Source organism: Erithacus rubecula, assembly GCF_903797595.1.
Source record: "Erithacus rubecula genome assembly, chromosome: 13".
In the NCBI taxonomy this organism is placed as follows: Eukaryota; Metazoa; Chordata; class Aves; order Passeriformes; family Muscicapidae; genus Erithacus; species Erithacus rubecula.
In genome coordinates, this window is record NC_136665.1 from 5,971,766 (window position 1) to 5,986,402 (window position 14,637).

Here is a 14,637-nt window from a genome sequence, read left to right on the forward strand (position 1 = left end):
AGAGAAGCAAAAGTACTTGAAATAAATCCTCAAATTGTGTTTAGGGGCTGCAGATCCCCAGTTTCCATGACTCAGCTGTTTTCATGGACTAGCAATCTTGTTATAGTAGAATGAACTATTTTCTCTCATCTTGGTCACATTTCATACTCTACAATGCACTCTAGGAACAGAATGTGTGCTGCTGAACTGCCATATGGTATCCTGGCAACACAAGATATAAACTTGAATAAAGACAAAGCCAAAAGGAAACTGTCAAATTACACTTTATTTGTATTGACAAGATAGGCAAAAGAAAGACTGTTCAGAGATACAAATCCATTATTTGCTGACAAAATGTTGATATAACCACATTGGATATTTCCACTTTAAAGACAATAGTGAGGGGATCTTTATCAAGCAGTTTTTTTATCCTTGGATAAGGAAAAATAATGCCTCTGAAAATAGTTCCATATGAAAATTTGTTACCTGCTTGTGCCTCAAATTTTACTATTAAGTTCATGATTGGCAGCAAATAATTACACTTGGCCTCAAAGAAAAACATATGTAAAACTGTGAGATCGTTAAATAATAAGCATTAGCAGCATACCCAAAATACTTCTTGTACAAAGAACATTGCACTTGAACATACACAAGCATTTACCCTTATTTACACATTAGAATTTGTATAGAACAGCAAGACTGATATATACAGAAAAATAGTGGAAACCTTAACAGCCCCAGACGACAGAATATCTAGTGTTGACTCCTTAAATTTTCCATACAGTTTCCCAGGATGTCTCATGGTTGGTTTTTTTTTTTTTCACTATATACTATTGCATAAAAAATAGACTGTACAAGAAGGTCAGTCCCCAGTTAACACTTCAGAATATTTCTATGTACTATTACATGTTCACTGCACCAGGGAGCAAGGGAGTCCAGGTCACCTCCTCATGAAAACAAAGAGAACTTGCTTAAACACTGTGCTTTACCTTGTAATACACACTGAAATCACTTGGCTGTGCAGTAACTACCCAGTGAGTTCCAAAGGCAATTCCCTACCACACAGGATCTCCCACTGTCTTGCAAGCAATGAAATTAATTTCTCCCTGCTTTCTGCACTTGGGATAAAAATGTACCACTGGATCTCTCTGCTCCTGCTGCCCTCTTGTTTGGAATTTCCCTTTGGGACACTATCAGTTTCTCCAAAGTGATCCAGTGTTAAATTCTGCATCAGGTCCTGATTCTGAACATCATCAAACACAAATGTCAGGGCCTGTGGGTATGTCTGATACCCCATGAGCACTCTATCTAAATCCCGGATTCGCCTTCCATCTGCCAGCTGATACTTATCTCTCTTTGGTGGCTCCTTAGCAAAGTCAGGTAGTGGATAACTGATATAATCTTCATCAAAGAGGAACAAATCAGAGCTGGTCAATATCAGTGTTTTAGGTTGAAGTGAACTAGTGTTCTGAGCAGATCCTTCAAAGTGATTTACTTGAAATGCCAACACATACAGAAGGATGTTGAGGGATGGAAGATTGGTCAAACCATCCATCTTCTCTGCCACTAGAAAAGCAAGGTCCCCAATTTCCTCTTCATTTGGATAAATAAATTTTACTCTGCTAGAGTGAATCAGTTCATAATTCTCCATTTTTCCTGCAAGAAACATACATTATTATATAACTATTTAGTACTCTACAATGCTTTCTTAATGTACTGGAATAAACAGCAACCATTGACAGCTGGCTGCAGCTGGAAGAATTTAGGTTTTGTATCTATTGATACATGCTTTTGCTTATAACAATATTGGAATAATTAAATTTGGATTGCAACTCTCTGCTGGAGTCCTTGCATCACCAACATACTTTTCTGCAGATTTCTAACCATGTAAGTCCAGGGTGAACATAAGAATCCATCACTAACTCCACTTGTGCAAGACACTTTCATTTAACAATTCTGCTCACATAAGGCACATTTAAGATAATTAAAGTCAGAGAGATTAGTTAAAGCATCAAATATAAAAAGACTGATGCATAAATGTCCCTCAGAAGAGTTTTTAATCAGTACAGTTTAGGTGAAGCCTTAAGTATGATGTCTAAATAAGTCATGGCATGTAGAAAACACTCACCTGTGTTTTTACTCCCAAATTCAGAGTAGAAGTCCTTATCTACTGGCTCAGGTGAAGGAGTGCGTGCAAGCAGTGACAGGACTGCCATAAGCTGCTGTATGAAGGTGTGAGTGTTGTAGCTGTCTCTTGTCAGGCAGGTGACAATGTGATCTGCAGAATGTCCTGAGGAGAGCACAGAACACAATTCACTCACTGATTTGTATGTGGCATCACCATTTCTTGAGCCAACATGAAACTGCCATCAGAAATTTTTTTTTTAAGGATTGTTTATCCTGAAAACATACATCATTATTCAGAAATCTTTCAAATTCTTGAAAACAACAGAATCCTTACAAATCCCTCAAAAATACATAATTTCTCTTTATTTAAAATACAGTGTATACTTATGATTCAAATACTGCTCTAGGGATTCAAGAAAAAAAAAGCAACAGAAAACCTCTCTTCCATCTCACGAATAAAGACAGGGATACATCTAAAAAGGACTGGAACAAAACATAACTGGAAAAACTTAAAGCACAAGATGTACTCACCAGTAATTCGGAAGTATTGGTCAAACAGGCCAACATTTACTGACTGCAGGTCATTGAGTTTCAGCACAAAGCAGCAAGAGAGGTGGAAAGAACTGTTCTCACAGTCTGAGTTTTCTTTGTTCCAAAAATCTGTTAAAGTAGTATATATGATAAAAAAGGTCAAAAAGAAAAAAATTGTTCCATCCATAAGCATAATTTTTATATTACAATCTAATACTTATCTCACACATGAAGAAATTAAGAAAGAACTGGATACAGTAAAAATTAGCAGCATTTTAAAAATTAGGGTAAAAATTAGCAGCATTTTTTAAACATTTGTCACACACCAGTTTTAAATCAGCACATGCATTAATAACACACTTTAACTGAATGCCCACCATGAGGTTCATCACCCTTCACTTTCCATTTTCATTATGAAAAGGATTATGAAATGACATCAGAGAAAAGCATGGATCCAATGGCAGCTAAGAGGGTCTGTCTGAGAAGCAGACATGACTCAAGACCCTGGTTTTTTTTAACATAAAAACCTTATGCAAATACTGACCCCTTCAACTAGGAGGTCTAATTAGGAATATTGACCAAAATTGGTAATTAGAGTGAGGACAAACACAGAGAGAGGGATTAAGTTGGTAATGTGATTAAAGGATCAAAGTAACTATTTTACCTGACTGGTGCTCATCTGCATGAATAAAAGAGTCATCCAACAGAAAGTAAATAGCTTTAGTTGAGAGAAGCACACAAGACATCACTTCCACATTGGGAGTCTTGTAAAACAGAACTGAAGACCACATGAGGTGTCTCAACTCTTCATTTTCCACCTAAGATGTAAATTTTATTTCATAAACAAATAAACTTAGATATTTCAGATAGTTTCATCCTCTTAGAGGCAACTTAAGATTCCCCAGAGAAACAACTTCAAAAATCATAAGCATCTGAAAATGCTCTGGTATTTCACCTCAAAGCTGCTAAATGAAGCCACAATGCCAGCCACTGAAAATATCTTCTATTTATGCAAGAAAATTATTTTTTTGTTATAAGAAAATTATTCCTGGTTTTCTGATCAAAATGACAAAAAACCAGAAAAGCATATCATTTATAAGAAAGACCCTTTAGGGCAGACACTGCAGACAAAACTTTAATCACCAGCTGAGCAGTGGCCTCCCAAACCTCAAGTCTGCTGAGCCCCCAGGTGCTCCTGAGGGTTGGATTCAAAGACTCTGGAGAGAGAACAGGAGCACAGCTTGTCACTGCAGCTGCTGCTCCAACTTGATGGGCTTACTCTGAACCCTTAAATGAGTCACCTGCTTTTTTTAGCAGCTTCTCCTCATATAAAAAGAGAAGCACAGCTTGTAACTGTGCTCACTTAAAACATCTGGAAGAGAGGTAAGGAAATAAGAAAAATGTACCTATTTCTCAAGCTTTTCAATTGATATTTGTACTCAGATCACAGTGATTTATCACCCAAAAAGCCACATCATAAATTTTTGGGTAGCATTTTTACTTTTCAATCTGATGTTCCCCATATATACTTTAATGTTTTCCAGAAAATAGGTTTATCTGTTCCAGTTTCTGGAGTACCTGCAGCCATGCACAGTATTACAAATACAAGTCAGAACACTTATTTATTGATTTAGCTAAGAACCACCCCAAAATTATTTCATTCCTGTTATCTTCTTTCCTGTTGCCACTTCAAAAAAAAAAGAGGGACATTCTTAGAGCATTCACATCTTCAAGATATACACTAGCATACTCTCCTATTCAGCACCACAGATCCTGAAAGCAAAATATACCCTGCAGGATCCCAATTGTTGTAGAAGGGAGTCTAAAATGGAAAACCACACAGACTCTTGATCAAAATGCCTCCAGGTTTCCCAAAGCCTAATTCTTGAGCTGAATTTGATCAGGAAAGTTTTATAGATACTGTGTAGTACAGAAAGGTCCCAAAGTATGTTTTTGTACAGTTGGTATAGACGTGATACCTCTGCAATGTTGCTGTGGAAAAATTCAACCAGGGCTCTTCCCTTCAGCCCAGCCACATACTGCAGAGACACAGAAACATGAAGGTGAACAGGAATCTGGTTGTCTTCTGTTATCTTCTGCATAAGAAACTCAGATGGGTAGAAAGATGACAGTGTCAGATGAGGCTTGCAAAAACTAGAAAAAATGCAGAACACAAATTACCAAAATGTGAAGACCTACACAGCTTTTCCTCTACAAGAATATTTGTATTTCACTCAAAAATTAAAACCAAGTAACTTCCATTTTTAATAGTTCAAGTTATTTATATCTTGAGAATAGCTGTCAACCTGCCATGACCTCAGCCTGTGGGCACATGCAATACAAAGTTTCCTTCCACCAGAAATTACATTTTTACATTGCAGCAACAAAACAAAAAGGTAGACTGCTACAGTCCAGGATAACCATTCACACTTACTCCAGACTAGCAGAATGCAGAAGTATTTCATCAATACTACAGTCCAAACCCAATCACAATAACAGCAGCAAAGACAGGGGTCAAATCACATCAAGCACTGTGCAAGAGACCTTTGACAGGAACAATTACCTGGCTGCCTGACCATGTCTGTTTGCCTCCACAAAGTGATTTTTTACAGCATCCAATTTGCTTGAAGCTTTGAAAATAATAATAGTCTTAACATCCTGCAGGAGTGTCCTTAAAAGGCTGTAGATTCTTAGGAAGTGGAATTTCTCATGAGGTAGAACAAACACTGCTGTAACAAATCTGTATCCAACAAGCAACTCCAGCACGTGTCCATCCAAAAATGAACCTTTCTGCTGGGTGGCACCATGAGTTGGATGCAGCACAAGTGATGCCAATGGAATTCTATTCAGCTTAAATACACTTCCCAGCTCTTCTGTGCCTACCCTTTTACCTGGCAGTAAACTGAAATCCACCTTTACTATGTACAAATGCTGGGGTGTTAGGAATATCCAACAGGGATGGACCACACAGTGACTCTGGTCAGAAGATTTATAAACTGAAGAATAAAGTGCAGAACACAAAACATTTTTTGACCATTCCTTGTTATTGCCAGCTGACTCTGGTTGATGCAAGACTTTCTGAGTATCAGTTTTACCCCCATAAACAAGATATGTTGGGAAACAACCTTTTATTTCAACATCTTCTGCTGAAATGCAATTCAATTCCATGAGCTGACAGAGAAATTCTTGGAGATTTGCTTTTATACAGTGCCATGTGGAGCTTGGTAACACTGATGTGTAGTGTTGAGAGCAACAAGTTTGTAAACAGGAATAAAAGTCTTGAAGATTCTGGGAGTCTGAAACAATAAATAAGCAGTGGTCACTGTTTTTCAGCTTCAGACTTAAACAGATTTCTGGCAGGAGAAAGCCAAATTCTATTAGATCAGTGTAGGGAAAACACAGTGTTAATTTCAAGGCAGAAGGGATGTGCTGGCAATTTCCTCTCAATTCCTGATGAGGAATCTCAAACACAGCTAGCATCTCATCAGTCAAAACCAAACAGGAAGCAAACTGTCTGAGTCCTTTATGAATGTGAATTGAAAAGCTCCAGAGAATTTTGACAATGTAAACACCCTCCACTGCTATGTTGTCAGATGACTGAGTATCCCAAGTAGTGCTGAACTCAAAAGTCTGATCTCCTTCATGAAGCCCCATTTCAAAATATCCATCTTCTTTGTCTGTGGTTGTGGAATTACCAGCAGGGCTTCCTTTATTCTCTATGAGGGAGGGGGCAGATTTCTGCACAGCCTGCACTATTGAGGCAGAAAGGTGCTGGATAAAGTCTTGGTTGGTGGCAGTGTAGGACATACAATTAAAAGGCAAGATGATGGTGCTGCAGGGGTCAGGCACTGCACAGTGTTCTTCCTCTGAACTCTCCAAACTTCAAAAGAGAGAAAAAACAACAGTAAGTACAAACTTGAGTTTAAAAAACCTACAGTTCATGGTGCTGCTTCTCAGAACTTTGATAATTGTTCTTGTTAATACAGTTAAATCAGTGTAATTTTGTAGAACATCTTTGTACTGCACAGCCAATTATTTTAAAGGCTGGTAGTGTGCAATGCTATAGAAAGTGAAAACTAAAATGCTTAACTCCTCTTTATTTTCCCATCCCCAGTAAGCCCAATCTCATGACCTAAAAGACCAGACAATACAGCTATTAATGATTTTGAACCACCAACTGCATTCCAGGGTTCAAAGATTAAAAACACTGCACACCATATTTTGGTTCAAAAAACCAGAGGCAGAATACAATGAGATTATTTTGCCTTAAAGGCTGGATTTAAGAAAACAGTATCCACTGTTATTACCCAAAAGCTAACAAGGTTTTAAACAGGAATTTATTTATGTAGCTTACCACACATGATGATCACCACCATACTCTTTGCATGAAGCCAATAAAGAGGCAGGTGCCTAAGGAGAAGAAAGTAACATCATGAAGCTGTAAAATACTTAAAGAGTTCAGAACACAGGAGAAGCAAAGTTAATGCTGGCTCATGCTTTTTACAGCTGGTCAAGTCCTGCTGTACTCACAGGCAGCTTGGCAGCCATTCTCTGAGGGCCCACAAACACTGCTTGCTTTAGGCAGGGCATTCAGCTAAGGCAGAAGAAGAATGAACTCTGCTGCTGACTTGAGAATAGATCCAACCTGTGACCCAGGTATTCCAGCACTCTACAAACTTTTAATGAATTAGTGTAACATGAAGCAAGATGGTAAAGAGGTCTGACAAAGACCAACTGCACTGGTAGCAAAGAAACAGCCCCTGCTGTCTCATTTCTTGAAGCCATGCATATGGAGAGTGCTTCCAATAGCACAAATGAAACCACCAACCAGAAGTTATCAGACAGGAGGATATTGAAGAAGACAAATTACTGCCTATTGGCAAGGAGAAGGTTCTTCCACTCTACCAGCAAGAGAACTGCCTTTCATAAACTGATATTGTAATATTATAAGACACAATTCTTACACTCAGCATCTAACTGGTTATTAAGTGATGTTATACTAGTATTGGGTAAACATCTCAAAGCAGTAGTTCTCTGCAACTCTGGTAAAACTTGGATTCTGCATTTAATTCATAAGCTGGACTAAACTCCCTTGAATCAAATTTGGGGCTGATTCCATTTTGATTAAAATAGCTCTGAGAGCCAAAAAAATCCCTTTGCTATGGATTACTATGATAATCTAAGTTTAAGGTCAGAAATAAGTCTGCAAAAGCTTTTTAAAATACTATAATATAAACAGAAGTGTGGCAATTACCTGAATTTTACATCTGGAGTCTGGAATTTCAAAGCATCTCTGGGGAACTGTATGGTCTGTAGGAGTCAAACCACTGGATTGCAAAAAACTGCTGGCTAGGACTGTTTCTTCACAAATTATTTCTAGAACAAATACAAAGAGCTCTTTAAACCACTGAAGTAAAACAAAAATAAATATCAAATAGTAACTGTCCATCAAGTGGAACTGTATAATCAAGGTCTAATCATAAATCAGTAAAGCTAAAGGATAGCTTCACACAATAGCCAGGACAAGCAGAATTAGTTTAATTGAAGGAGTAATGAAAGTTGCATTAAAGACTGTTACAGCTTCTTTCTCAAACTAGCAATCAATTTGAATCTCAAATTCTGGTCTAAGAAATGTTCATGCAATTCAGTTTTAACAGAACTAGCCAGCTGCTAGGCTGGCAGAGCATTCTTCATTAACTTTGTGGCACACTCCCAGATTCCTGCAAGCTTCAAGTGAACAATATCTGTAATATCTGTATACAGCCTTCAACCAGACTGAGAAGCTCTGGTATCTCAAATACCACTTAAGATATTATCTCATCTAATTTGGAACCTTTTTCAAGGGTTCAAAGCTGAATCATCAGCAAAAACTTATCATGAGTGAATACAAGGCAACATCCTCAGGGAGGTTTGACTTTTTGCCAGTTTGATATTCACAGCATGGAACTGACACAACAGAGCAAACCAATTTGCAGTATTGCCACTGAGCCTGGCAGCTCAAGTATTTAAATATGCAAATAATTACAAAATTGCAGTGTGGACATGTTTCTGGCTTGAGCATAAAAACTCCTGTATGTATCTTTCTGGAGTGATGGCAAAGTTCAGCAGATTGCACCAAGACATCTCACGGTCAGAGGAAACACAAAAGGTATTTATTACTTGTACAAAATACTGTGTTAGCAAGAAGGAAACTCAATTTGACAGGAAAATCAGAACATGACAGCATTATTTTTGATTTTCTGTTTCCTACATAAATATTTAATCTTTTTCCATAAGCCATTTCCCAATGACATTTAGTATGAATAATATGTTAGGGAAACAGATGGTGTCCAGAAAATGCAGAGACAACAATTCATAGAAATAGCAGATCAGGAAATTAATTCCATTATTCATGACTTAAGGTCTAACAGTGAAATTAACTGCTTAACATAATTCCTTTTTTTTTTTAATAAGATTTCTCAAAACTGGTATTTTGAAAACAACTCTTAATAGTTAGATATATAGCAAATAATTTTTATTGTTGAAGTTGAGAAACAGCCTGCACAGTCCCCATTTTCTCTTTATTTATAAAAGCCTTCCCCAAAATTCTACTGAAGGAATCTTATGGAAAAGGAGTACAGTAAAACTTGAATCAAGCAAGTAAGCTTGAATCTTGTACCACTCTACAGAACTCCTAAGTCCTTTAGAAAGGTCTGTATTTTCTTTTCTCCCAAGATTCTTTTGTTCTTAAACATTTACTGCAGTAGAAAAAAATCTACTGATAAACATTTTAAACAGCCCCAGGAGTTGCTGACATGCATTTTTAGAGCAAGTCCTGTATAAAACTGCAGGTTGTTATACAGTTACACGACTGAGACAGTTTGTCAAATGTTTAATATTTTAAAGCAAGCATCGACTTGATTTTGAAAAATCTGGCATTTTTTTTCTGCAGATGAAAAATTATCTAGAAGGGCTACAAAGGCAAAGTACATAAATAGCAGCTAAATCTGTATCAAGGTGTCTGCCCCTTAAGCAAATGCTGTCAGAACAGTTTCATTTTTCTAGAGTGAACTAAGAAACCTCTGCTGATTCCGCAGAAGTCATAGCAATGGATTTTTTCCAAAGATCAAGTACCTCAGGGATGCTTCTCTCACTTATCCACCAATCCAGTGATTAACGATAAGAGGAAGCTGTGCCACCCCAAGAAATTGAGAAGATAATCCCTGCTCTTTTAAATGAGTATGAAGTCTTCTCTCACTATGCATACTCTACTGCACTTGCCAATCAGACAAAAGCCAAAGCCAGAAAGCATTTTTATCTCTTTCTCAAAGTCACAAGTGGATATTCACATAAGTCAGTCCTACAGGCTAAGGAGGAATGTGAAACTCTTCTAAGTTCCTACTGCAACAGGAACATTCATTTGAAACACACAGTAAAAAAAACTTGAGGTGAGGTCAGCAGGTACTGTAGAGCACAACAGATGTGCTGAAATCACCAGCTCAGCCAGAACACTAATCCCACAGGTCTTTTCCTCATCTCCTTTCTCCATCTTCCCCCTGGTGTACCAGAAATGCAGCTCTTGCAAAAAGCACTAATGGAACATATGCTGCTTGAGCTCACATTTTGCAGACCAAGAATGGGTAGAGAAGCAATTTTAAAATATGCCTCTGTCTGCCACACTTTTCCATTAAAGTATGACTCTAAATCTGGAAATGGCATCTGGTCCTCTGCAGGATGATGCAGTAAAAAAAAGTCCTGTACCCAAACTCTCACTCCAGGTATTTACCACTGCTGGGTAACTACAGGTAAATTTTGCTGAGTCACATTCCATAGAACTTTCACTTTCAAAGCCAATTCTACCAGGTCTTTGTGCTTGTCTTTAAAGCCCTAAATCCATGCACATAATATTCATGTATATCAATGCAGCTTAGAAAAGCAGAACCAAGAGGCTCAGCCCAGCAGCACGATACATACATGATTACCTTGGCTGGAGCTGACAGGACGAGGCAGAGAGGGAGAGGAAGGACGAACAGTAAGAGAAGAACAGTTTGATTTGGAGCTGGCAGCAGTGAGCCTGGAGTCCTCACTGATCTAATAAAGAAAGTATGCAGCAATTAAAGAAAAAACCTAAATACACAGGACACATGAGATCCTGAACTAAAATAAGTCTACACAAGCTCTCTCAATTTTAGTGAAAGTTCATGCCAGCTTTTTTTTTTTTTTTTTTTTTTTTTTTTTTTTTTTTTTTTTGTTGTGGGGGGGAGTGGGGGTGGTGGCTTCCTCTAAGTCTCAATTTTCACACTAGGTGGAATTCCACTAAGAATTCTTTTAGAGAAGTCATTCTGATCACTGACTAATCACTGTATTGACAGAATCAGCAGTTTCACAAATCGAAAGAATGAAAAAAGGATTTCTACACTGTAGGGACAGAACCTCTTCCATCCCTAAGTTAATTTCCAAACCAAGAATAACCAACTACACAGCACACAGCCAGGTATGAGGGAAGGTGAGCAGAATTCAGATTTCTGATTCTTTCCCACTGCTGAATACCCACAGGAAGAAAGTTTGGGGAAGTAATTTCAGTACTCTGCAATACTTCTATAAGATACAAAATATGGTTGTTAAAGTAAACTCTGAATTCACTGTGCACACTATTAAGTCATTTTATCTTTTTCTCCCACTTCCTCTCTCCCAAGCCAGCCCAGAAAAGGAAGGTCAGATAACTATCAAAACTGCATTGAAAACTAAATAGGTAAAAGAGGCAAGATTAGAAGTTCATACCAAATTATAACACAAAGCATAAACATTTTAATGCTACAGAAAATTTAGTGCATTCTGCTTACATCTAACTTGTAGAAATAATTTTTGTAAGCTTTTGTGAGCTGCTTCTCTCACAGCACCAGACTCACCTTTTTATCAGAGTTGCTGAGTTTGTATTTCACCTCCTTTGCTTTTTGAATAGCTTTTAGCACTTCCACTGTGTCTAGTTCCTTTTCTGTGGTAACAATGTTATCCAAACAAACCTAAAAAGAAAAAAGTTAAAACATCTAAAAGTACTGAAAACTAGGCATTCTGCATTTTTTATTAATGGAACAATCAAAAACTACCATAGCTCAAGCAAATCAGGTGCATCTTTGTAACCATTACACAGAAACAAGTATCACATTATACCTTGAGCTAAAATGAATTTTGGTAAGTTTAACACTGTTCCAGCACAACAGTGTTTCAATATTAACAGACTGTTACACAATGAGAGCAGGGTAAATTGCTATTTACATCCAGGAGCACAGCTGAGTAACATTAATAAAGTTTCATTCTCTAACACCCTGTCCAACACACACTAAAACCTCCCCAGGTTTGTAGAACAGTTGCACCACTTGCCTCACCAGGCTGAAAAGAGATTTAGAAGAGCAGCACTGGGGCTCACCTCAGAGGCCCTGTCTCCAAACTGAGCAAGTACTTTGGTCCTGTAATCAGGGATGATGCTCAGAGGGTTGCTGGATAACATCACCTTTTCTAAGCATGGGAGGTTGCCAATGTTTTTTACTTCATCAATCTGAAAGTATTTGAATAAAAGCATTAATTCAGAGACTGGCAAAATGAAAATGAGCACACAGACTGAGCACTTCTTGCACAGATTACATACATACAACAACAACAAAAAAATCACTCCAGCCACTTTTATTTATTTGCAGTTTGATCTACTGAAAGAAATGGCTTGTGATCTAACACACATTCTGACACCAACAGTCAACAGTTACCTGTTCTATTTTGTTGTTGCTCAGATCCAAGTTGACTAATGAGTACAGTTTGTTAAGACCACACAGCCTTTCCAGCTGATTCCCTGCTAAATTCAGAGTTTTGATGTTTCCCAGCTTTGTGTGAACACCTTCTAGTGATGTAAGCTTGTTGTAGGATAAGTCCAGGTGAACGAGGTTGTACAGATGCTAAAATAGCACAGAAAATTCATGTCATACACCAATTAAAACTGAACACAGATGCTATCATAGGCCTGGCTCATTTTAGTGTGCAACAGTTACTTTTCACTACATAGTATGAAAGACAGGACATAAATCTGTTCATTACAAAGCTTAAAGCTTGTAGAAATACACAGAATTTTCTTCATTGCATTTTTACTAACCCAGGCATATAGCTGGCAGTGCATGAATTTAGTTAAGAACTACATGTTGTATGTTAATATTGGCAAAGAAATGAAAATATCCAGGAGCAGCTAAGAAATGCACCATTAAAAGAGTATTTGATGTTACAAAAGAGAAGATATTTGGGCTTAAACTATTCTCCATGAAAATGAGCAACAAAATTCTGAAGCATGAAAATCTGTGTTCTAAGGTCTCAGGCAGTTGGGTTAAAAAAATCACCTTCAAATGCATCACTCACCTGTAGATTTTCTACCAGAGACACTCCATTGTGACTCAAATCCAAGAACTCAATCTTGGGAATTAATTTCTAGAAGAGAAAAAAAAAAAAAACATGTTATCTAATACAGTCTCTCTTCCCAGCTTTTGGCATCAAAAAAACATGCTGTTTTCTGACTTAGTGCAAAAAAGAGGTGACTCCTGCTCTTAAGAAAACCAGGTTACTCTGAGTGGCACAGTTAAGTTTTAATCTGAAACCTGGTTTCTTACTGAAGACAAATGATTTATCCTAGTTTATACCACTAACTACAGATCAAACTCACTAATGCTGCTTTGGTCTTATCAAACAGATAAACCAGAGGATTTATGCTACACACATACCTGGATAAAGACAGTAGTACCAAAACTCAGAATAAGTTGATTACTGATTATACCAGCCAAGAACTCAAGGCCACACAAACTTGTAAAAAAATGCACTCTAACTCAGAAATCCTTTTACTTTTGGAGGTCTCAAACATTGAACTTGATGGTGAATTCTGACATCAGTGTTTTGCATCTGCTTTATTTTGGTTGCAATCTCAGCATTGATTTGCCTTATAGTTAAGACCTGCACACAGACCTGAAGCATCCATCACAGAAAATCATGGGACAAGATAATTATGCTCCAAGACTATGATGTCTGTTTGAGCTACACATGTAACTACTTCCTGCTTCACAAAAGCAGCTCAAGTAAAAAAGCTGTGTTCATATTTTACCATGTTCTTGTGATGAATGTTAATTTTTTCTTGATATCTGGTTTATAAAAAAAATCAAAAGTACTGTCAAAATACCCCAAACTCTGTTTCCATGCTTTCATATTGTTTTGATGTCAAAAAAACTGCCAGCAAGTTATAGGTTTTTAAATATGCAGGAAGCTTCAGCCTTGATAACAACTCTAAAGTTCAGCCATGAGGTGTTTTTTCTTTAAAAAAAAAAATCGAATTGGCTTCTGCAGCCAAGGCAAACAGTAAAACCATGCTTCAAAAAGTGAGAATTCATGGAAATGTTGCCTACAGAACACAAAATGACAAAACTATTCTCCTTTAGCAAAGGAAATTAAGCTCTTATAGAGCAGATCTCCTAAGCATTAACTTGGGTAGATAACCAACATAAAGTGCAACTGAAAATTCTCCAGAAAAAGCAATAGAGCAAATCCAAAACCCTTGCTGTGTATAATGTGCCACAGTTAAACTTTTTCCATGAATTCAAAATATTTCTTACCACTGAGTCATCAATTTCAGAGATGCTATTGTGACTCATATCCAAGGTTGTTAAAGTTCTCCAGGTTGGGATAATTGCTGTCACTGGACAATTTGAATTGTCCAGTGCATCCTCTGGCTCCCACTGATCAAACTCAGAGGCCTCAGGCACCAGGATTTCCTATTTAAGAGAAGGACACCAATATTTGGTTTGCGTCTTCAAGGAAAGCTTGTTTTGGAAACTATCCCAGCAATCTCAGTAAGAAGTGACACATCCAAACACTTCATTCACTGAAACCTGAGATTCTGTAAGGTTAGAAATCTCTTAGAGTTCCATGGTTTTAAAAACAGAACCTGCAATAGGCAGCACAGAAATCTCCATGGACTCCAAAAGGGTATTTCCCCAT

The 14,637-nt window shown here is 37.5% G+C and overlaps 1 protein-coding gene across 4 annotated transcripts in view; it reads right to left on the reverse strand.

Annotated features, from left to right (window-relative positions):
• Nucleotides 1–247: 247 nt before the first annotated feature.
• Nucleotides 248–14,637, reverse strand: part of NISCH (nischarin) — a 29,124-nt gene continuing 14,734 nt past the window's right edge. The window contains exons 8-21 of one of the 4 annotated variants that reach the window (XM_079316833.1): nt 14,253–14,411; nt 13,015–13,083; nt 12,378–12,563; nt 12,044–12,172; nt 11,526–11,639; nt 10,599–10,707; nt 7,892–8,010; nt 6,992–7,047; nt 5,201–6,517; nt 4,617–4,791; nt 3,302–3,455; nt 2,638–2,766; nt 2,108–2,269; nt 248–1,635 (exon numbers count right to left, since the gene is read on the reverse strand). In XM_079316833.1, the coding sequence (XP_079172959.1) occupies nt 1,007–1,635; nt 2,108–2,269; nt 2,638–2,766; nt 3,302–3,455; nt 4,617–4,791; nt 5,201–6,517; nt 6,992–7,047; nt 7,892–8,010; nt 10,599–10,707; nt 11,526–11,639; nt 12,044–12,172; nt 12,378–12,563; nt 13,015–13,083; nt 14,253–14,411 (3,507 nt within the window). In that variant the 3' untranslated portion in view covers nt 248–1,006. Of the gene's footprint in view, nt 1,636–2,107; nt 2,270–2,637; nt 2,767–3,301; nt 3,456–4,616; nt 4,792–5,200; nt 6,518–6,991; nt 7,048–7,891; nt 8,014–10,590; nt 10,708–11,525; nt 11,640–12,043; nt 12,173–12,377; nt 12,564–13,014; nt 13,084–14,252; nt 14,412–14,637 lie in introns of those variants that run through there. The other 3 variants (XM_079316832.1, XM_079316834.1, XM_079316835.1) reach the window with 3 other exon arrangements.